The sequence below is a fragment of the Colletes gigas genome, unplaced genomic scaffold (assembly GCF_013123115.1).
Source record: "Colletes gigas isolate AHSC1104 unplaced genomic scaffold, ASM1312311v1 Colletes_gigas_Sc00026, whole genome shotgun sequence".
NCBI lineage: Eukaryota > Metazoa > Arthropoda > Insecta > Hymenoptera > Colletidae > Colletes > Colletes gigas.
Window position 1 is genome coordinate 738,499 of NW_025106655.1, and position 24,095 is coordinate 762,593.

Sequence of the window (24,095 nt, forward strand, 5' to 3'; positions counted from 1 at the left end):
AACGGGCCAGATAGTTGTTTGTACCATTTTTAAGTTTGAAACAGGCCATTCGAATAATTTGCTTACTTTTGACGATAGTAAAAATGTATTATTATCACGGTACACAACAAATTTATCATTTTTAATAATTTATAATTTGTTGTACCACTTCAACATTTTACACCGTCGATATTGTCCAGATCCACCGTCCGTACGTGCAATTATTTTCATCGACAGTGTTTTCGTACGAATATCGAATAAAAATAATGAAATATTAAAAAAATAATAGGTCAAACTTGCCGAAAACAAAACGATTTTACATTTGCAGGCCAAGAGCATACATTGTCGTCCCCCAATAAAGAACGAACGTGTAATCATTATGCGTTACGTTTGCCTTTGTAGTCGATACCTTTGGGCATGAGACATTGGCTTCGCAGCTCACATTAGCAGCGATTAAGATTTTATTACCAGCCATTGAGTACCTACGAAGTGGTATACCACCTTGGAGACTAAAAACGGGTTAATATTTGGGTATTGGTTTTCAAGGATGTCTAATAAGAAAGTTGTGGACTGTTAAACAAACAAAATGGGTCTCTTTGAGGAATGGGGTCTGTGACTGCAGCTTCCTGTAGCATTAGAAATTTATTGCGAAGAAAGTATCGAACTAAGTATTTTCAAATTTCCACAGAACCAGAACTATCGAAACTATCCTAAATATACTAACTCTATATGTAACCCTCGTGCAATCTTCGGGTCTTTTCTGACCCAAGACGTCCTTATATATTCAAAAACAGCAGTTATGGACAAGACTATACTGAAATTTATTTTTGTTTATAAAAACAACCCTCATCTGGGTAAACATACTATCAATTACATGAGTTTTTAAGCAATCAATGGTCGAAAAAGACCCATCAAACGGTTCCAAGTGGTGATCCTGTACCTCGTTCCTCGTTCTCTGTTTCGATACAGTTCGCGAAGGGTTAATTCCAATCGTTGGATCGAGAGGGTCAGGAAAATGCGCGGCAGAACGCAGACAGCAAGAAACCGATTCCTCGGGGCAACGAAACAGCATGTGTATAAGAGGCAATTGATGGACCTAGTGTGCACGCACGAGAAAAAGAAGTCGGTTATGCGAGGTTGGCGCGATTACGCGGCGCATCGTACTCGAATCGTTCGAGGCACGCACACGTGAGTACCGCGGGTACCTACGATACACGGTGAAAAACATGGTTGCGCGAGCACGTCTGCACTTTCCTGCGAAGCAGCCAGTCGAGCAAGGCGAGCCGATGCGAGGCGAGTTGTGTTGGTAGAACAGATAGGTCAGCTTGGCGCCACCAGGCCGAGGCGAACCGAGTGAAGGCCGGTCGGTTGCATGCTCTTGTTGCTGGCTTACTGTTCTTCGATACCCAGCCACCGCTATCAGCCGAACCCGCGCATTGTCACTGTCACTGAAACGAACCGCGACGGACTAATGTTTCATTTAGCTCCCGAAACTCCATATTTCGAACGCCCAAATTGTTCTGTTCGCCAAAATTCCGCATTCGGAGGACAACGTTGCAATCTTTTCGGGTTCTTCTTCAGCATCTGAGAAGTGCTACCAAGTGAGACGTTTTTACCACCAGATGTTTTATTATTTAAATATGATACCAATTGTTGAAACTCTGCATACCCACGAGTTTTCGTAGAACTCATTTTTATAGCACCCTTGCAATTCAAGAGTCATATCTATATTTCGACTGCCAGAACCCAGACCAAACGCATCAAATTGTCCACGAACACACTACTTTGTTTTTAGACAATTGGAAACTAGTATACCTGCAATTTCAATCGCTCAAATTGGTTCGCCAAAATTCCCCATTCAGAGGACAACGTTGCAATCTTTCCGAGTTGTTCTTCAACATCTGAGAAGGTCTTTAACACTTTGCTACCAATTGAGACGTTTTTGCCACCAGACGTTTTATTATTTAAATATGATACCAATTGTTGAAACTCTGCATACCCACGAGTTTTCGTAGAACTCATTTTTATAGCACCCTTGCAATTCAAGAGTCATATCTATATTTCGACTGCCAGAACCCAGACCAAACGCATCAAATTGTCCACGAACACACTACTTTGTTTTTAGACAATTGGAAACTAGTATACCTGCAATTTCAATCACTCAAATTGGTTCGCCAAAATTCCCCATTCAGAGGACAACGTTGCTATCTTTTCGGGTTGTTCTTCAACATCTGAGAAGGTCTTTAACACTTTGCTACCAAGTGTGACGTTTTTGCCACCAGACGTTTTATTATTTAAATATGATACCAATTGTTGAAACTCTGCATACCCGCGAGTTTTCGTAGAACTCATTTTTATAGCACCCTTGCAATTCAAGAGTCATATCTATATTTCGACTACCAGAACCCAGACCAAACCCATCCAATTATCCACGAAGACACTACCTTGTTTTTAGACGATTGGAAACTAGTATACCTGCAATTTCAATCACTCAAATTGGTTTGTTCGCCAAAATTCCCCATTCGGAGGACAACGTTGCAATCTTTTCGGATTGTTCTTTAACATCTGAGAAGATCTTTAACACTTTGCTACCAAGTGAGATCCACCAGACGTTTTATTACTTAAATATGATACCATTTGTTGAAACTTTGCATCACGTGTGTTCTCTGAATCTGAGAACGAGTCACAGTCAGGGGACGAGGGTTGCACAGTTGGTAGAAAAATTTTGTTAGAGTAGTGGTGCTATCAAATATGGGCGGGCCTTATCAAGTCTCACGGTTTTCGAATATGTGGACTTGGTGCGTAGGAACATTCCGTTATATGCTCCATTCGCTCTTACACCCCATAGGACACGATCAGCGTCGATCCCGCCCTCTCAATCGTACGCCATGATCACCATTTGCTTCGCTTCGATGTTCGACCATCGTGAAATTAACAGCGTTAATTAAACGGTGCTTCGGTCCAAAGTTGATTCACAAAAGTTCCATAACAATAGTTTCAAAATTCAACACACTATAACTTACAACTTTTTTTTTTTAAATCAATCACTCCTACAGGTAAATTCTAAACTATCAAAAAATGAATTGTTCGAAGATTGGCAAGATTTGAACTCTAACAAAAACAATGTTCCGTAGTAGACTGATGCACAGTGCCAAAGACACCGGAAGCGCTGCCACCACGTGGAGTTGCTACGTTGAAGAGGAACGATCATTGTTGTTATTCTCGAGGAAATCGACGCGATCAGGCTGGGCAACCGCGCTGGTGGAACAGATAGGTCAGCTTGGCGCCACCAAGCCGAGTCGCGGTGAACGAAGGCCGCTCGGTTGCACGCTTTTGCTGTTACTTTACTATTCCTTGCCACTCAACACCGGCAGCACCATAATGCGACCGGCACTGTCATCATTAGCGGTAACGGGCAGTGCTTGGATTCCACGCAACCGACCGACGAATCCGACGATCGCGTTAAAAGTCCACCGAGAATAACGATCTAGAGACGTCCGCCATTTTAGTTTCTTTTTTAACCCCTCGACGCACAACTTAATACCAAATAATTTTGTTTAAATTTGCTCGTACAAGGAATGGCCACGAAAAAGAATATTTTATATTTTAAAAGAATGTAAAAATGTTCGTGAATGTAAAAATGTGTTGATCTTAATATAATAAGACTCGATGACGAGTGAACAGCCTCGTGATTGTGAAACTTGACAACTTGTAACGAGTCAGACTCGTCATTGTAGGGTAAAGGGTTAAACATGAAACAGGAAAGTGTCCTTTGGTATATTGAAACTACTCAATCCCAAAAATGTATATTAAAACATTTTAACCAGTTGAAACTCATTGTAATTTATCCCTTTGATTTGGTTCTGACAGCAAATCCATACAAGAGTCTGTTCTCCAAGAAATTCATTCTGTTTAGTACTTACAATGAAGACTTAATCTGGTAATCAATCTATTAAAATGACCCAGAGGCAATTCTGAAAGATTCATTATAATATCTCGGGAAGCATTATTCAAAAATTGAGCTTCTAAAACATAGGCGTGTAGAGATTAAAAACGAACCCTTGTTTGTTCAATTTTGATCTAAATATAATTAAAAAAATAATTCATTTTATATATCACATATAAAACCGAATTCAAATTCGACCTAAAATTTGTAGAAATAATTTAATTACAAGATTTTAAGAATGAAATTGAACAAAATAGAATTTTTAAAAGCATTCTTCTGTACTCGTAAACAAATCTACAAGGTACACTTTGTTCTAACGAGTTCGAATTTATTTACGCGATATTTTATCGATCAAATCCGAACGGAAGAGCAAGGTTAACATCCTCCTTTGTATTGGTAATTAGTGAATGAAATTTGCTCGTCCGCGTTCGTACCCCGGTCAGACGAATCCAAACGTATTTGAGAGCGTTTATATTACGAACAAATAAATCTTTCGCGTACTCTTAAAACGTCGCGTGTACGTACACGTACGTATTCGTCATCGACCGTTATCGAAATCGTAATTCCCTCTATTCATCTTCATTAAGTTCGACGTGTTCGTGCACTCGCGACGCACCAACAGCACCGTGTCGAGCCGAACATGCGAACGAGCTCGTCGCGGAATGTGTTCGTGGCTGTAGGATCTGTAAAACAGTGTGCTCCATTAATTGTGACTAACGCGCATCTCCGTTATTAATTACGATTAGCGATCGGTTGCATTAACCTCGCTGCATATATTCCTCGTCGCGCGGAAACCACCGAACGTGCCTTCCACTGTGCAACAATGTTTGATCTATAAATTGGCGCAAGAACAACCGACTGGTTTCCCTTTTCAATTAATTAATTATCTGTACGCGTACGGTGCACAATCAAGATTCTCGATTTATATATTTTACGTGCAAATTCATCGTTTTATGATTTAATTTCTTTTAAGTAAGCATGATTGATGGACGTTGTAGTTCTATTTATTTACAGAATTTTGTTTACAAACTACATTCTTCCCTGTCTTCCCTGAGTATTTAGAGTATAATAAAGATTCTAATACCTTGTCGATACCCATGAAAATACCGGTTTGTTAAGAAAAACTTCCATATGCAAATTAAGTAGCAAGTAGTAAAGTTTCATCCGAATTCGACAGAAACAGTAGAAGTTATAGCGAAATCACAAACATACAGACTTTGAATTCTATATTAATAATAATAAATATCAAATACGACTAATAAAATGATTTTCGATTTCAGTGGAAATTCTTCTGTCTGAATTGCTTGAAGCAGTTTCTTCGATATATAAATTATCACCGTTAAACAAATACAACGATTTTAATTGTGGTTATTATTCAACGCAAACACTGTCGTATTTGGAAAACGAACATTAGAGATGTTTCTGTTTCCTTTCAATCTACGATAGAACAATATATATACACGATGGAGTACTTTTGTTTATAAATTAGCAAACGACGATGATAATGGAATTTTTGCACAGAGATTTTTACCGTCGACGATAATGAATCATAAATCCTATCTATCGGTTTGTTTATCGGTTCTTTGCTAACACTGTCTTCGTTCTGTGTCATGGAAAGTTACGGGATCGCGTAATGCAACGATGTATAATATCTCATTAAAAAGTTGTTCACCCGTTCGCTGGTTCGAGTACATGGACATTTGAGTTTTCACTTCCTTCTGGCGCTGACCGTAATAAACGATACGCGAGTTTGTATATATTAATGGGAAAGTTGTCTGCTTTTCTCGATAAAACACGTCGCTAGAAGTGAACAGAATGTTTATGCTAGTCAGGGGGAGGGGGGAGAATAAATTTAATTTGACTGACGGTCAAGTGTTACCAATTGCTGTCGCGATTAACTTCGGATCGTTAAACATTTTTTAACAAATTTTTTCTAGCCATCCCGCGAACAGTCTTTCGTGTAAAACAAATCTCATTTAAAAATGAGTCGACTTTTTTATCTAAATTGCAAACAAATGTCTTTGAAACGATAAAAGTGACATTTAATAAAATTAAGATTCCAAGATTTCGCTGTAGGATATTATAATTTATGCACAGCACATCATCGTTAATAATCACGTTATTTCGTTAGATTCTCGACACTTATTATAAAGAAAAATATTGTAATACTTGCTAATTTTGGTCGTGCAAGTAATCGTTTATTCATTAACACGTAAGTGCTAAGGTTTTAAATGTGTTAAAATGTTTTAATTTTTTGTTTCGGTCAGTCGCTATATCTTATTATCACTCGATTGTTATTTGCTTAAATTATTCAACTTGATGAATATTAACATTATCCACAAATTAAAAATTTCTAAATTCCACTAAATTGCTGATTTCTATTATTATGTTTGTTTTTTCCGATATCAAATGAAAATAAAGCAACTTTTCACGTTTAATGAAAGTCACTTCTGAAGTTTGAAGCAGTTCGTCTCCGAGTCGATTACGGCGCAAAATGTTTCGATTTTATGGGCAAGAAAACCACTGGTTCGTCATAAACATTTTTACTATTCGTCGTCTGCCCCATTACACACCATCTTGGATTATTTCCAAAACTATTACCGCAGGTGGTCGGTGGCAATTGCATGATAATGAAGTGGAGCGCTAATCGACGTTTATTTTGAATCGCGGAAACCGTAGAAATGAAATTCTCCTAGGCAGAAAGCAGCTTTGGTTGTGCAATCAATTTGTTCGACTTAATATGCTTGCCAGTTTCTCGCCGCGGCTCGTTTCCGCTGAACAATTTGGTCATTGACGCTAAGATCGTCTAATGCAAACGTCACGTCGCATAATTGTCAAAATGCGAGACAGAGGGTAAGAGACCATAAAACAAAAAATAAAACCATGCACAGTAGCGGTGCACAACCATTTCTATTATTATTAATATAAAATAAAATAATATTTTCGATGGATTTTCTGTGTAAGGGCTGAGGGACGCAACCTTAGACGCTCTTTAAAAAATAGAAAATCATTGATAATAATTACGAATCGTGAAAAGAAACTAAACGAATCATCGTTTCAGATTCCATACTTAAAGTTGCAAATTATTTGTTAGCAATTTATATTGAATTTCATGGTCAGGTTAAATAAATTAAGTAACACTTAAACTTGAATTGCTGCACTTTCAACTATAAATCGAGCATTCTGGTCATACTCCGTCGTAAACAGGAACTGTTTGCGTTTCGGAGGACGAATTTCCGGGGGCCATGTTTATGCAATCATCCTCCATCCTCGAGATAAGTAGAGTGCACTTTAAAAGTCCGTAGGAATATTTTTTTTTCTTTCGTTGTGCGCGACGCGAGGCAGCAAACGCGTTAAACGTTCAATTTATAGATGACGCCACCGCGGCCCCAGCGTCGTGACAAAATGGCGCGCGAAGTACCGCGTAGGAAATTTGGAAATGGCCGAGGCATTACGCGTACGCGGAACACGAGTAATTCGATCAATAAATATTGAACTTTGTACGCGAGCAATGCGACGCAGACCGTCCTCGGCGATGCGACCGTACGATGAATGACGTTACACGGTTTTCCTCTGATGTGCAATATCCGCTTGCGTTCGTACGTGCGCGCTGTGCGTGCACCACGCGCGTGCAAAGAGAAGCAGAGGGGGGAAAAAAGTGTACGCGCGACAAGATATTCCGATTATTGTTCCTGCAGTTCCACAGCAACTTACGCTTGGGGGGCTACTCGTCGAATAATACTCGAATATGATACGGTTACACGATCGTTCGAATATTAAAATATTTGAATGCAATTTGAGTACCAAATAAAAATAATTTATATTGTTTGCAAGATTTAAAAGAGCATTTGCAAAATCCTTAACCAGTTAACTGTGGCACGCTCGTTTGAGAGCGCGCACCGTTTTGTGTCGCCAGAATCGAGCCATGACGAGTATACTCGTCAATCACAGAGTAAGTTGCGCTGGTAAGATATTGGATCAAAAAGATGGGTTTATTTTATAAAATTGACAATTTTATTAGTAATATTTACTTATTTGTTTAACATACACATATATTACATACATATTAAACTAAACACGCAATAAAAACCCACTCGATAGCTAGATATCTTCGGGCCAGTAGGTATCAATAGGCTCAGCGCCTGGTCGGTGTCACGCATTTGTCCCATGACTGACCATACCTGAAGGAACCCTATTATAAATCAACTTTCTGACTTTTGCCTTTGCCCCTTTTAGGCTAACATCTAAAAAACGTTATCATTGCACATAAATAAATTCGTTATGCGAACTGGTAAGCTGTTTCAGCCGGTGCATACGGGGATGCATAAGTTCATCTCAAATTATTTATATTTTTTATTTGCTTGTTTTATTCCGCCATGGCCTCAAAATATTCTAAACATCTTGAAATTTAAGAATATGTTTTGTTTTTCTCAAAAATTACAATTTAAATAGTCAATGGTAACTACTTTATAGGCATGACGAGTATACTCGTCAATACACAAAATCGTGCCACTTCTCCATGACGAGTATACTCGTCAATCACAGTTAACTGGTTAAAGGAATATAATTCTTTTTAAAAATTGACGAAATTATAATGACGTTTAAAGAAGTAAAGAAGCCCTCAAGAATGGAGTATGTAATAAATCTGTAATATGTGTAAATGCAAATAGTAACTGTAGTTACTGACCTTTCGAGTCGAATCAATTTTAATGAGAATCGAATAAAAAGAAAAGTAATTTCCAAGTTCATAAATATTGTAATATAGCTATATTCCGATGGATGAGCTGTTAAATCCACTTACCCGAACAAGAACTCCGTGCGAACGAGAAAAGTTTTAATTAGCGGGGATAATCGGTTCGAGCCTGCCCGGTTATAAGAACTGCACGTTCCCCGTTTAGTTCGCGTAAATGAAGTTTTACCGTACTAGGTAGCAACGCCATCTGGCGATTCGATCGTGCGACGATTGCGAAAAAGTCACGTGGCTGTGATCGGTGTCACCGGGTATACACGTGCGTCCGACAGACTTTTGCAATCGGGAAAAACGCCCGTCCGTTAACACCCCGCTGATTAAGAATTACGTTGTCGAATGTTTACAAATGCGTGGCCTTCGATCGTTGTGTAGATTGTCGATCTACTAATCTTGATCGTTCGATAAAAATGATTAATAATTTTACAACTCGGAAAGCCCCAGAGTTCCAAACAATGGTATTAGGAGGCTCTCGTACGTTGATTTTACCCGCGCAATATATCATTTTATTCAAGATTTATCGATAACCTCGACAATACGTACTTTCGATGATCGAATTCGTGAAACGTAGAACTTCAGGCGGTAATTCTTTTCTTTTCTTTTTTTACGCGTGAAAATGCCAAGACACGAGTTTTTAAAATAGAAAAAGTTCCAAGCTGCTCGAAAATTCTATTTCAATATACAGGGTGTTCGGCCACCCCTGGGAAAAATTTTAATAGAAGATTCTGGAGGCCAAAATAAGACGAAAATCAAGAATAAATCAAGATTAACGTTTAAAGTTCCGTATTGAATTTTTTTCTCGAAAATGTGCAGGATTTTGGGGGTATGCCTGTCAACCAAAAATGATTATAATTGACCCTCGCAACCGAAAGTAATTTTTTCAGAACGATTAAAAAATTTTTCTTTTTCGCAGCTACCCCACCTTGTCGATTTTTCTTAAAAATTCGTTTTTCATTTTTAATAAATTTGTTCGATGTTCTACGGAAATTTTGTTTAGTACTTTTTTGTAGGTACCCGCGAGCTCTACTTTAGAAAATAGTTTCATTTAAATATATTCACTATTGTAGGAGTTATGGCTGTTTGAAAATTGGACCATTTTTATGGGGTTTTTCTCAATTTACGTGGTCCAGGATCAACTTTTTCAATATTGTTAGAATTTATACATATTCTTCACTAAAATACGCGTTGTTTGCCGTTTGAAACATTCAAATCCTCCAATCCGTTCAGACGTTATGACATTTTAAAGATTCGCATGAAATTTTCGAGAAGCCTCACATTAGATTTTCGGTAAGGAATTTTTTCTCTCGAAAATGTGTTTGATTTCGGGGGTATGTGTAATGACCAAAAATGATTGTAATCGACCGTTGCAACCGAAAATAATTTTTTTAAAACGATTTGAAATCTTTTAATTTTGTTGAAGAATTTCATATCTTCTCGAATTTTTTTCTCGAAAGTGAGTAGGATTTCAGAGGGATCTGTATTCACCAAAAATTATTGTGATTAACCCCACTAGTTAAAAATAATTTTTTTAGAACGATTTGAAATTTTTCTTTTGTCGAAAAATTTCAGCACCTACTCGAATTTTTTTCTCGAAAATGCGTAGAAATTCTGGGGTATGTCTAATCACCAAAAATGCTTCTAATTGTCCCCCAAAACCAAATATAATTTTTTCAGAAATTTTTTCAATAATTTGAAATTTTTTAATAACTTTTTAACGAAGCCTCGGTCCAGAAATTGATATTTTTGATTTTCGTCTTATTTTGGCCTCTAGAATCCCAAGGGTGACCGAACACCCTGTGTAACGATAGGATTGTTTCAATTATATTTTCCCTCCTCTGTATTTTTAGCAATTTTAATTTTTCGTCGGTTGAAAAATATCCCACCGCGTGTACCATAGTATCGAAAAAAAGGTGGAAGATTTTTTAACCCTCCACGCGTTGAAGAGTCGAAACGACGGAAGAAAGGAATCGCGACCATTACAGTATTGACTGCAGCGTCAGCGGAGTCGTCGAAACTCGTGGAAAAATACGGACACAGCTTACCGGGTAAAATTCCTACGTGGCTGGCTTGTCTCCACTGCAAAAAAAGTCCCATGCTAATTCAGCGTTGAACGCTCGGTCTCATAACGGATGAGTTAGCACGCTTCATGATTCTCCGCAACGTCGAGCACTGGATCCCGATTATACCGCGAGGGGGATGTACCGGCGGTAATAAACTTCCATGGTCTTTGTATCGGACCAAACCGACCACCAGCATAATTCTTCTCTCCTTTTTCTTTTTCCTCTGGAAATTTCGAAATTCGTAAATACGATTTAAATGGGCTTGCGTTGTAGCGGTTTCCAAAGTTTCGAGGACCGTCTCCGTCCATCGTTAAAGGGTATAGCCGAATAAGGGGGTCAAATGTGCCCTTGAACGAAATGTGACATACGATAGATCCATCGATAGAGCATCAAGAAAAAACGTTCTGTGCCAAATTTTAACCCTCTATCTTGTTTGGAAGGGTAGTTATTGAGAAAATTCGGATTAACGAATTTCTGCCTATTTCCCCTATTTAATCGAGTAGAAAAATTATGAAAAAAATCTGGTGCATTGCGACTATTGAGATACGTGTTTGAGAATTTTTTCCGATTTTTCAATTTCAAATCCTAGGTGTGAAAAATTAAAAACGCAAAAAAACGCAGAAAAATACCGATTTCGTATTGAAGCTTTCGAGACACTAGATTTATATAATTACTGTAAATGCATATTGTCATTGGTTATGTCCCTGAATTTTTTCAGATTTTTTGGCAGGGTGCGCCGTAGTAGCAAAAATGAAAAACCGATTTTTTCGGCGTTTTTCGCGTGAAAAAGCAACTTATACTTTGAATTTTTGTATTCCCTTTAATAGATAATTATATTCTGTGGTTTTAAAACATTTCCATGTTGAGTAAAACAGTGTATACAAGAAGAAAAGCAAAAATAAGTCAAGAAAAAAAACGTGCTATGCGCGTTGTATTCAGAAGTATCAGCATTATTTCCAAGAGCTGCGATGGTGCAGTAAGATGCTTGGCTGCGAAACTGCTGCAAACTTTTTGACGCGCGTTCGCGCCCTGCTACGGTACATTTTTTTTTATTATATTAATTTTTTATTTTCAATTTCTAACTAAACGACAATGAAAAACTATTAGTTTATTAATATTTAAAAAATATTTTTACCTAAAATATACGCAAAAACAATTATGGAGCAGTTTCTATTCCATCATTTCTCTAGTCGTATATTTGCTTAAATACCCTACTGTTTCATTTTTTCTACGTTAAATGAATATACGTACTTAGTTTTAAAATCGCATACCTTTAATAACTTTGAATAGTGGAAGAAGATTTCTTCAATAAAAAGAACATTAGCAGTCTTTGCATATAGTTACGGATATCATGATGACAAGATTTATGATGTGCAAGGTTTATGAATGTTTACGTCTATTGGCAGTCTAAATTACTTATTTTAGACGAGAAATTGTTCTCTTATTATCCATTTCCGTTACACATGTCCACATTTCAACAAAGGCGAATATATGTACCGTCAAAAATAAGTGCTAGCTGGTCTGTTATATTATACAACTGTTTAGCAATAAGGGACCTTTCATTTTCTATTAAATGTTGACGAGAAAAAGCCGCGACTCCGAAATGATATGGTAAAATATCTTTTTCAAACGAGTTCCTAACTGCTTTACAAAAATCGGATACCTGTTGTTCGCGCTCTAACCCAAAAATTGAAGCTATCATACTATTCGAATTTCCAGTACGCAATTTAAATAAAAAGACAACAATAGTCTGTGTCACAGCTCGTTTTTCCGTATTTCTCATGGACTTCATCATTTCTCTAAGTTGAATTAGATTTTCCCAAGTTAATCCCGTGAATATTTTAAGACGTTCTTCTGATAATATAAAATCACCTATTTTATCTTTAATACTAGAATCACTACTAACTGCAAGGTATTCGAGTAAGAGAAATAAGTAATTTAGACTGCCAATAGACGTAAACATTCATAAACCTTGCACATCATAAATCTTGTCATCATAAATCTTGTCATCATGATATCCGTAACTATATGCAAAGACTGCTAATGTTCTTTTTATTGAAGAAATCTTCTTCCACTATTCAAAGTTATTAAAGGTATGCGATTTTAAAACTAAGTACGTATATTCATTTAACGTAGAAAAAATGAAACAGTAGGGTATTTAAGCAAATATACGACTAGAGAAATGATGGAATAGAAACTGCTCCATAATTGTTTTTGCGTATATTTTAGGTAAAAATATTTTTTAAATATTAATAAACTAATAGTTTTTCATTGTCGTTTAGTTAGAAATTGAAAATAAAAAATTAATATAATAAAAAAAAATGTACCGTAGCAGGGCGCGAACGCGCGTCAAAAAGTTTGCAGCAGTTTCGCAGCCAAGCATCTTACTCACTGCACCATCGCAGCTCTTGGAAATAATGCTGATACTTCTGAATACAACGCGCATAGCACGTTTTTTTTCTTGACTTATTTTTGCTTTTCTTCTTGTATACACTGTTTTACTCAACATGGAAATGTTTAAAACCACAGAATATAATTATCTATTAAAGGGAATACAAAAATTCAAAGTATAAGTTGCTTTTTCACGCGAAAAACGCCGAAAAAATCGGTTTTTCATTTTTGCTACTACGGCGCACCCTGCCAAAAAATCTGAAAAAATTCAGGGACATAACCAATGACAATATGCATTTACAGTAATTATATAAATCTAGTGTCTCGAAAGCTTCAATACGAAATCGGTATTTTTCTGCGTTTTTTTGCGTTTTTAATTTTTCACACCTAGGATTTGAAATCGAAAAATCGGAAAAAATTCTCAAACACGTATCTCAATAGTCGCAATGCACCAGATTTTTTTCATAATTTTTCTACTCGATTAAATAGGGGAAATAGGCAGAAATTCGTTAATCCGAATTTTCTCAATAACTACCCTTCCAAACAAGATAGAGGGTTAAAATTTGGCACAGAACGTTTTTTCTTGTTGCTCTATCGATGGATCTATCGTATGTCACATTTCGTTCAAGGGCACATTTAACCCCCTTATTCGGCTATACCCTTTAGTTTCGCGAAGTTGTTCGCTGGTTTCGCACGAATTCTGTTAGCTGCACAGAACACTGACCAGATTTTTCATGATCATAAAACGAAATTATAAAATGAATACGTGCCTTCATATATGTTGATTTATCAACGTATTAAACGAAGAGCAACTATGCGTTTATTCTATATCGCGAATATGAATTGTAAATAGGGGTGATACTATTTGTCAAAATTTTAGTAGAAACATTTCGTCGGGTCTGCCACGAAAGGAAACTTATTCACACTCGATTATTAGATAAATTTGCCAGTCGATAATCGACCAAAGACAAGGTGTAATATTTAACTGATTTGTGCCTAAAGTAAAAATTTGAGGCATTGTGAAAAGTGTAAATTTCAATATTTGGACAAGTCCGATGTTAACGTTGAACGAAACTGTCGCCTCTAGGACGTAAATAATACTGATTACTTTATCAACAAAGATTCTCTATGTATGCACAAGTTCTGTATCCGGCAAACAAATCACTCGATCGGTTCATTTTCCATACGAAATACTTGACGAAGTAATAGTGTCACTTCGAAATAGTGTGTCACGGTGAAAATTAATTTAAAAATAATTAAAATTCCTCGAACGACTTCTCCACGTTACTGTTTGAACATTGTCGTAACAATTTTAACTAGTAAACGAGGTTACACTGGGATCGCCAGATTTGTGTGTTCGAGAAGATGTTGGTCCGTTGCACACGGCGATGTTAACGAAGAATTTTCTGTTATATAACGCTCCTCACCAATTAAATTTTGTACCGCAATCTGCAGTTCTGAATTCTATAGAGGGACGGATATAACGAGCAAAGGTACCCTCGACACTAGATTTACGGAACTCAGATTTCATACTTAAAAGTACAGGATTTATAAATGCTATTCATTAGCAGTTTATACATAGAAAAATAAAAAAGTCTTCGATGCAATTTCTTCATTCTCGATTCTCATATTTTAGCAAGTAGTCAAATACCCCGTACATTTACAAACTATTAAAATAATGCTCCGTTTTTAAATTGTACAGTGATCTCCACACAGATTCAAATCAAATCATCAAATCGTGCTACTCGACGCGCAACTGGAACCCACGTGCGTTTGACAGCTGCGCAAGACAGATGCGCAGTATCACTGTGTCATCAACCGGCAGGACTAATCACTCGAGTTTTCCAAAATATCTAACTCATATGCACACTTAAACTTTTAAATCGTTACCCATACATTTCGAACATAATCTATAATAAATACCATACAAGAATCATTAATCGTGATTGACAAACGTAACGTACATCGAACGAAGAAATTATTCTCGTACGAACTAACGATCACTGAGTGAAAATGGAATGTACGAGCGAGAAGATATCGTTCACAGTCAATTTTTTCAAGATCTTCTCGCAGCAGTAACGTTTCTTCCCCAGTAAATATTGCGTTTACTCTCATAATCGTACCATATTATGTTTGCTGTTTAAGAAGAAAAATTAATTTTATCGATAATACTATACCGCCGCCTTTATCTAAAACGCATATCATTATCTACAATCGTTATCGCGAATCGTTATCAGCACTGTTGATGTTCCTTCGAGCGATCGTAAACATTCTACAGTCGAGAGAGAGGCACCCGGGTGATCCAACTTCCGAGACTTCTGTCTGCAACGCAAGACCTTTTCGAACGACTCCTGGACGCGCGTCGAATGGCAAATAATCGTTTATATAAATGATCGATTGTCCAGGAACGATAGAATACATTAACTGCGTACGCAAACCATCGAAGGCAACGTAATTTGCATCTCTCGCCCGTACGCCATATTGTAAACACAATAATGCTAATGATCCGTGCGTGAATTCGAGAAAACAAAGAAAATTATCATTAACTTTCGCTGTTAAATCCTCTGTTCAAGGCTGAAATTTCGCCCAGAGTGTCTGTTTCTTTAATCATCGTCGCTGTTATATCGTACAACGCATCATTAAATTGCGTGATAAACATTTTTAGAACCTTAAGAATGTTTCGAAGGTTGATAACTCGAAGCTGATTGACTTTTAAAACAGCATACAGCTGGATTAGAGAATTAAGGAGGGTCCTGATATAAACAATGACCGTCATGGGTGGGCGCCAAATGACTTCAAGTCACGAAACACAAATAAATTGAGGAAAATCGAGAATCATAAATAAGGAAATAGTGGGGACGCTATGTGCCAACGTGAACCTTAAGAATGTTTCCAAGGTTGATAACTCGAAGCTAATTGACTTTTAAACAGCATACAGCTGGATTAGAAAATTAAGGGCGGGTCCTGACATAAACAATGACCGTCATGGGTGGGCGCCAAGCGACTTCAAGTCACGTAGCTATCGAGTGTCATGCGATCGATTGTCTAAAGTACTCTTGGACGTTTTGAGAGAGTGCTTTACTTGCAATCTTTCAATCCCAGATAAGCATTACGTAAGGAATTCGTGCGAGTCCCAAAGTTTGCTTTCTCAAAACTAGAGTCTCGCATGAGAAAACGTTACGCCAGATTTTCGATTTGCTTTTAAACTTAAAATCGTTCCATTTCGGATTTCGCCAGTCACGACGGAACACACGGTATATTACAAGAAGAAACAATCGCCCGTGATCGAACTAATTGATCGTGGAAACAGATTGAGTCACAGACATTGCTCTCCTGTTATCGAACCGTGAAATCCCTCCATACACGTTGCGTTTTCCGATGTTGGTACGACTCTTTAGCGAGGCCTCTGACTAACTGCGTACAACGACACGCTTGGGTATTTGTCAAAGAACGACGAAAAGAACGCTTAAAAGTTTCAGGCCTATCTTTCCTTGCGAAGCTACCTCGTAGCTGCGCGTACAGTTGCTCGCGAAAGTATCGAAACGCTCGACTACCGAACTGTTAATAAATAAAATACACGCTTTGAAATCGAAGAAATTAAGGTTTGAGAGCTGGTGAATTTAGGAAAACTTACATATTAAAAAATAAAATAATACAAATATTCAGTTCTATAGAGAATAATGTAATGTAAACATAGGCACAGAGCATCAAAAGTCGACTGAATATAATTAATGCTAAGCGCGGTGGAACTGAATATTAACGTACAATAATATAGAAATAATTCATTGTAAAATAACCCCATGAAAATTGAATTTTCCTCTAATTTTTCCCATCCTTCGGTTAGAATATTATTTCGAAAGCTCGAGTTTAGAACGCGTCTTTTATTTGTTAAGAATTTCGCGAGTAACGGTATCTGTACTTACGTGTCTCGCTGACTGGGCAAACTTCGAGAGTCACGAGACGTGTAACTACTTAAACGTATGTGCGCCGGAGCGTTTTGTCTTCCACTTTCTTCTTTCCTCCCCGCGGAACATTATGAAATTCTTTGATGACTAATATACGATTACCAAACTTCTTTCCTTTCAAAGGAGCCTGACGATGCACGACTTGCTCGCGAACTTTCCCGATATTGGTGCTCTCAGCATTTTCCTCGCGAAGGTTTCAGAAGAAAATGAAAAAGAGAGAAGCTCCGTCTATTACGAAACATTAGAAATGGAACTTTTTATAATCGGTTTTTAAGGTTCTCGTTCTCGGTATAATTAGCTATTTTCATCGCGAAGTTTCTTGTCGTGTATAAACTAATGCGCATTTAAGCACGACGAACGGTTCTTATTATGACCCGCTCTAATCGTTGAAACAGGCTTCAATTACTCGGCAGTTTATTACATTAGTACATAATTAGTTTGGTCGGACTGTTCAAACGATTAAGAGCGTCGCTTTTAAGGCAGGATCTGCTAGATCAGCCCTAGCGAAAAAGCTGACTATCAAATCTAGGATGAAAAGGCCCGATAATATTATTTCTTGTACCAAGAATATTAAGTATTTATTACCAAATTACGAACTGATTTATTTCGTTCTCTATTTTGTAAATTCAATTTTCTGAATTTTTTTGGCTATCGAAGGTGCAAAGTCCGAATTGAATAATTCCAAGGAAACAACATCGCCTTAAAATAAAACATTATTCACATCGAACTCGAATCTTGTGTTCAACGGTAATAGTAACAAAATTTCGTGAACTACTGTGCGTACATAAATATTTAACGTGGACGAGGATTCACGAAGTTAAAAAATTCGAGATTTTGATTTGTAATCGGCGAATCGAGACGTATAATTCTGTTTAATAACGAGTCGTTTGTCCGTCAAGTAGGTCTGCACTTGCGGAGCATCGAGGAGCCGAGGATGACGGCGGAGACGGCAGCTCCTTGTGTACAGGGGGTGCAAGGGGTGCAGAACGTAATGGCAGGACAGGGCACGTTGCAACAGGTGCAAGATGGAAAGTCCTCCGGCGGTTACTATTCCTCGACTTCCGCCATGTACAATCCGGAATACGCCCGCATGGAAGCCTGGCTCGACGAACATCCTGATTTCGTCAACGATTACTTTCTCAGGTTGTTATCACGACTAATACCGCGACTTTTGTTACGCGAAATTATGTATATTACTCGACCAGCCCGATAAAATAATCCTAAAAACCGTTTGGTAAGCACCGTGCAGCGATAAGCTCGTAAGGTCACCCGACGTGAATCGTAACATTTTCTCCAAACAAAATTTTAAGAACGTTTTGTTCCTTCTAACGATTTTTTCTTTCTTGCAAGCACGATCTCCAGGCCCCTCGATCCAATACGTTGCATTAGGGCGCTCGACAGCTGCGCATATCGAATTTACAAGCGGAACTAACCTATCTACGTGCGATGAATTCCGTGAATCGTTATGAAATAACAATGCTTTGCGATATAGCTGCGTCAATTAATTAATACTACAGTCGATTCTACGCGCGTGTTCCAAGAACGGTCGCAATTACATCCAATTCTCTAGTATTCCGTATCGGGCGATTAAAACCAATCAACTTTCATCCCATTCGGCGCGTTCGATCGAATCTCACTACCGACTTTTATTATTCGTTGTTTCTGCGGTGAATATTGCATATCAAATTTGCCATTTTGTTTATATCGTACTCTTCCTTCATTCAATAAAAAATAGTTGCTTTACTTTACTACGTAGAAGAAAGTAATATTCGGTTAACGATGATATGACCTATATGCCAAATGGTCTACACGCAATTTGTATATTATATTCGTCCACAACTATATAAAATTTAAAATTTCCCAACAATAAATTTACATTTCTGAACGTGTCTGAGCAATATAGGGTTTTACGCGGGAAAATTTAAACCAAGCTAACTTCGAGGACGTTTCAGTACTAATTTTCTACGAGGACGAGCGCAGGGACGAATTGACAGTCGTATGATTTTCCATCGACAGGAAAGTGACGAGACAGACCGTCGACATGTGGCTAGTGTCGCACGCGACGCCGACGTCCTCGTCGAGCAGCTGCGTGGAGCTGTCGAGCCCGATCCACGCGGGTGGCGGATCCTCTTCCGGTCGGGGCGGTTCCGGCGGTTCCGGCGCCACGACGCCCGTTCGCAAAATTTCTGCCCACGAGTTCGAGCGCGGCGGTCTGTTGAAACCGATCGTCAACACGATCGACGGGACGCCGACGTTCCTGAGCGTCTCGCCGGGCGATTCGGGCCAGCCAGGAAGCCAACCAGTCGGTTCCGGAAACTCTGGCAGACCCCAAAGGCGATCGAGACACGAACTGAGGCATCTCGATGAAACGGATCTTATCTTCGAATTGGTACGATCTCTCGATCAGACTTACCATTAATCACGATAATCGAGTTGTACATGATCGTATGATTTTTCTCTAATGGTTACACTATCTGACGAAATATTTGATTGCTCAATGCAACATTCAATTTTTCAAATTAAGATCCCTTTTGGGATCTTAGATTTTCTGTTGGATTACTATGCAAATTGCATACGAAATATCAGCTCCTATCTAAAATTTAATTTAATTCCTATTTAATTGAGGTGATCTTGACAAAGAAAATATTTTCTTTTGGAATACTATGCAAATTGCATACGAAATATCAGCTCCTATCTAAAATTTAATTGAGGTGATCTTGACAGAGAAAATATTTTTTTGCAATTTTTCTTTTGGGATACTATATAAATTGCACACGAAATATTTACTATCTCCTATTTAAGTCCCGTTTGTGGGACGTAGATGTGATTGTGTGAAAAGTTGTGACCGTAAGAGGGGTAGTTCCTGATCAATCGGTTTAACCGTAGGTCAAGGATATCTGTAACGAGCTGGACGTGAGGTCCTTGTGTCACAAGATCTTGCAGAACGTAAGCACCCTGCTACACGCCGATCGTGGTTCCCTGTTTCTCGTTCAAGGGGAGAGGGGTGGCGGTTGCATGCCCTCCTCGCAAAATCACGACTCTTCGTCGGGCAACCCCGGCAGCATCCTGAGTCCGGGTAAAACGGGCAACGGGCGCTCCGAGCGACGCGAAAAGGGATATTATTCTAGAAGCAGATGCCTGGTCTCGAAGCTATTCGACGTGTGCTCGAGATCGACGCTGATCGAGATGGAGAAAAAGGACGAGATCAAAATTCCCTGGGGCACGGGAATCGTCGGATACGTCGCCGAGAGCGGGGAACCTGTCAACATACCGGATGCTTACAAGGCAAGGATCCGTTGGTCTTTTTAATTTTCATTTCTACGGTTCGTTTTTTGCTCGAGATATTGTTTGGAACAACGGTTCTTTATCGTTTCTCTTCCCCGCGTCCTATTTGATCAATGTATCGTCGAGCATCACTTTATAAGTGTCTAGTACAGATCGAATAATTTTAGCTCGAAAGCATTAACATGCTTTGACATTTCCTTGTTAAATGTTGCTAAGATCGTTGTATAAATAGTACAGTAAATTATGGCGACATTGCCAATTCGTGTTCAGAGTCTGCTAAATCGGCTCCTCTATATTTAAACGAAATATCACGAATCGCAAATAGTTATTGGCTAAACAACAGTTTATGGATACGCTCGGGATCAGTTCGCAATATATAAATAATAGGTTGCAGTACGTCGAACGCTAAAAATAATTGATAGGAGAAGAAGCAAATAATTGAATTATTACGAGTAATGGATTTTGTTCTCGATCGTTCTCGGGAACCTCGATAGTTCTGTTCTTTAGTTAGTCGAACAAAAGATGAGTTTAAGTGTACTCGAACTTGCCTCGAACTTATTTCGTTAAAATTTCGAACTTCCGAGTATCGAAGAAGTTCACTTACGATTAATTGCTGATCGACAGCCCAATTTCAATTACAAACTTTAAATAGGTTTTCGATAGACGTTGTTTCCCGACATTTTCGACGAATTGTAAATTCAAATGTCCTATATGAGAATTCTTATTCTTATTTTGTAAATAACGTCATCGTTGGGACTCTTGCAAGTTTTTAATATCTCAAATGATAAACGAACGTAAGAAAGATTTACGAGGAATGTAAATTAAAATAAAATTTTAGTAACAATATTATATCTAACGTTTTAGGCGCGCCATTTTGGTCTCAAGACGGTTTTAAAGCGATTCGAGAGTCCACGTTTGTTAAAAAAATGTTTTTATGGTTGCAGGATTCGAGGTTCAACCGTGAAATCGACGCGTTAACCGGATACAGAACTCGAGCCCTTTTGTGCATGCCAATAAAAGACTGCAATGGGGATGTCATTGGGGTTGCGCAAGTGATCAACAAACTCGGCGGCGAAGGTCAGTTCACGGCGCAAGACGAGAAAGTTTTCGCTGGATATTTGCAATTCTGCGGAATTGGCCTGAGGAACGCGCAACTTTACGAGAAAAGTCAATTAGAAGTGAAAAGGAATCAGGTTAGTAGACGAATGAAATTCCAAACATACGTTAGATCGTGATAAGTGCTATTACGCAATCTCAACGTGCTGGGTAAGTAGAAACACGTTCAAACGTATAAAAAATTAAAGTAACAAAAAGAAAAATCCATCCACCACGGAATATTTGCGAAAGATTTTTAAGTTAACAGCATCGTAGACATATAGTATCTTCTTTAATCAAATTCAAGTCTTTAGTCATTTAAATTTGAAAGGAATATAATAAAGCACAACTGCCAATCTGCTGTATACATTTTGTAAGAAGAGTTTAAGAAATTATTTTGAAGGTAACAGATGGTCTCCGGCGACCCTCTTCGATGGCACACGTTTAATGAATATGCAAATGAGAATCAAAACAAAGTTTCTTATACATATATATACTAACTTTTAAAGTTCTTTGTTACTTCTTATTCAGCTAATAATACAATAAGTCCCGTGTATTTACATATTCATTAAATTTATACCCCCGAAGAGAACCGAAGAAGTTGGCCGAAAAGTTGGTCTGCAATTCGGTTATTCTAATTCGCCAAAGAACATTTCAACTCTCGAACTCTTTAACTCCCGATTCTTAACTGTACGATTCCAGTTTGTAATCGATTTGCACGTTGAGAAAAAAGTTAAAGTTATTTACTCAACGTTCGATCGGTAAAAGACTCCGAACATGCATCGATTCATTATTGCAGGTTCTCCTGGATTTGGCTAGAATGATTTTCGAGGAACAGAGCACGATAGAACACATGGTGTTGAGGATTTTAACGCACACTCAGTCCCTGATACAGTGTCTACGAGTACAGGTATGTCGTTTTTCTTCCGGGGTTTCCAGCCTCTAAAAACTTCGGCACTATATATTATTGTAGCAACAAAACGACTCAGGCGATGCAAACTCGCGTGGTCAGTATCATGCGATGATGATGCATGTAATAGGAAATATTCTCTTCAGGTTCTCCTAGTGCACAAAGCGTCGAAGGGCAGTTTCTCACGAGTCTTTGACTTCGAGGCGAACGACCTCGCTGGCGAGGATTCCGATTCTCGCACTAGGTGAATGAAGTTTGTAATTACGTTCTTGTTTTTCTTCATTCAATTACCATCAATAATTCGATTTCCTCGGAAACCTTACATGTGTATTCGGTTTTGTTCACGCAGTCCATTCGAGAGCAGATTCCCTATAAATGTCGGTATCACCGGTTACGTTGCTACGACTGGTGAGGTGAGCAACATTGATTAACAATAGTTTCAAACTTTTTTTTTGTTTTGTTTCTTTTTCTTTTTCTTTTTTCTATATTCCCAGTTTCGTTATTAATGGAATTATATAACGTAACGCGACGTTTAGTCACGGTATTACGATGAACCGCGCCGTGCTGAATTTTTCGTAGACGGTGAACATACCGAACGCCTACGAGGATCCAAGATTCGACCCTTCGGTGGATGATGGTACCGGTTTCAAACATCGCACCATTCTCTGCATGCCCATCAAGAACTCGTCGGGTCAGATCATCGGCGTCATCCAACTGATCAATAAGTTCGACGACCTCGCCTTCACGAAGAACGACGAGAATTTCGTCGAGGCGTTTGCTATTTTCTGCGGCATGGGCATTCACAATACGCACATGTGAGTGTACGACGCGAAACGGCGGTGACGTTTCGTCGTTTCGAGCGAGTTTTCATTTCTTCTTGCCAACAGGTACGAGAAGGCTGTGATAGCGATGGCCAAACAAAGCGTCACGTTAGAAGTGCTGAGTTATCACGCTTCCGCTTCGTTGGAGGACGCACAAAGACTGAGGGTTGGTTTCGCTTTCGAGACGATCGTTATTATTAATCTTATTTCATTAAATAATGCATTGATACGTATACTTTGTTCTTTAGACATTCAAAATGTACAATATATTTAGTCAGACGATTTGAGTCTACTCTTCAAATTGCTTTTTTATTTGAGTCTTTTCTTGATTCTGATTTCAGGGCTTAAGAGTGCCTTCGTCGGCGCATTTTCAGCTACACGATTTTAAATTCGACGACATTCACATGGAGGACGTCGAGACGCTGACGGCGTGTCTCAGAATGTTTTTGGATCTCGATTTCGTCGAACGGTTCCACATCGATTACGATGTGTTGTGCCGTTGGCTTCTTAGCGTGAAGAAAAATTATCGGAACGTCATCTACCATAATTGGCGCCACGCTTTCAACGTTGCGCAAATGATGTTCGCGATTTTGACCGTGAGCACATTTTTTAGCGAATAAATTGCGTCTAAGGTGTCCCCCGAGTCAAACGATCGAGCTGTGATAATTTATTAAAATAATTTCAATAAAAGTTAATTTCATGACTAGAGCTAAATAAGCACGATACGTCCATCTTTGTTGATCAAATCAAAATTTCAAATAGTTAATAGAACTAGAATGAGGATTAAATAATATAGTAATACAGCAAACCAATTGTTAATTTAATTGTTTTCGTACAATTTTATCTTATTTGCATTTATAAAACACGCTGTTATCAGTTCTATCGTTCATCTTGAG

General features: G+C 38.3%; 1 protein-coding gene across 2 annotated transcripts in view; it reads left to right on the top strand.

The window, feature by feature from the left end:
• The window catches only part of LOC122401629 (dual 3',5'-cyclic-AMP and -GMP phosphodiesterase 11), a 94,716-nt gene that overhangs the window by 68,208 nt on the left and 2,413 nt on the right, over positions 1-24,095 (top strand). For both annotated transcript variants that reach the window (XM_043403868.1, XM_043403867.1), the window contains 10 exons: positions 17,991-18,231; positions 19,105-19,477; positions 19,975-20,373; positions 21,318-21,566; positions 22,268-22,378; positions 22,525-22,622; positions 22,728-22,791; positions 22,958-23,193; positions 23,266-23,365; positions 23,541-23,795. In XM_043403868.1, the coding sequence (XP_043259803.1) occupies positions 18,023-18,231; positions 19,105-19,477; positions 19,975-20,373; positions 21,318-21,566; positions 22,268-22,378; positions 22,525-22,622; positions 22,728-22,791; positions 22,958-23,193; positions 23,266-23,365; positions 23,541-23,795 (2,094 nt within the window). In that variant the 5' untranslated portion in view covers positions 17,991-18,022. The remainder of the gene's footprint in view (positions 1-17,990; positions 18,232-19,104; positions 19,478-19,974; positions 20,374-21,317; positions 21,567-22,267; positions 22,379-22,524; positions 22,623-22,727; positions 22,792-22,957; positions 23,194-23,265; positions 23,366-23,540; positions 23,796-24,095) is intronic.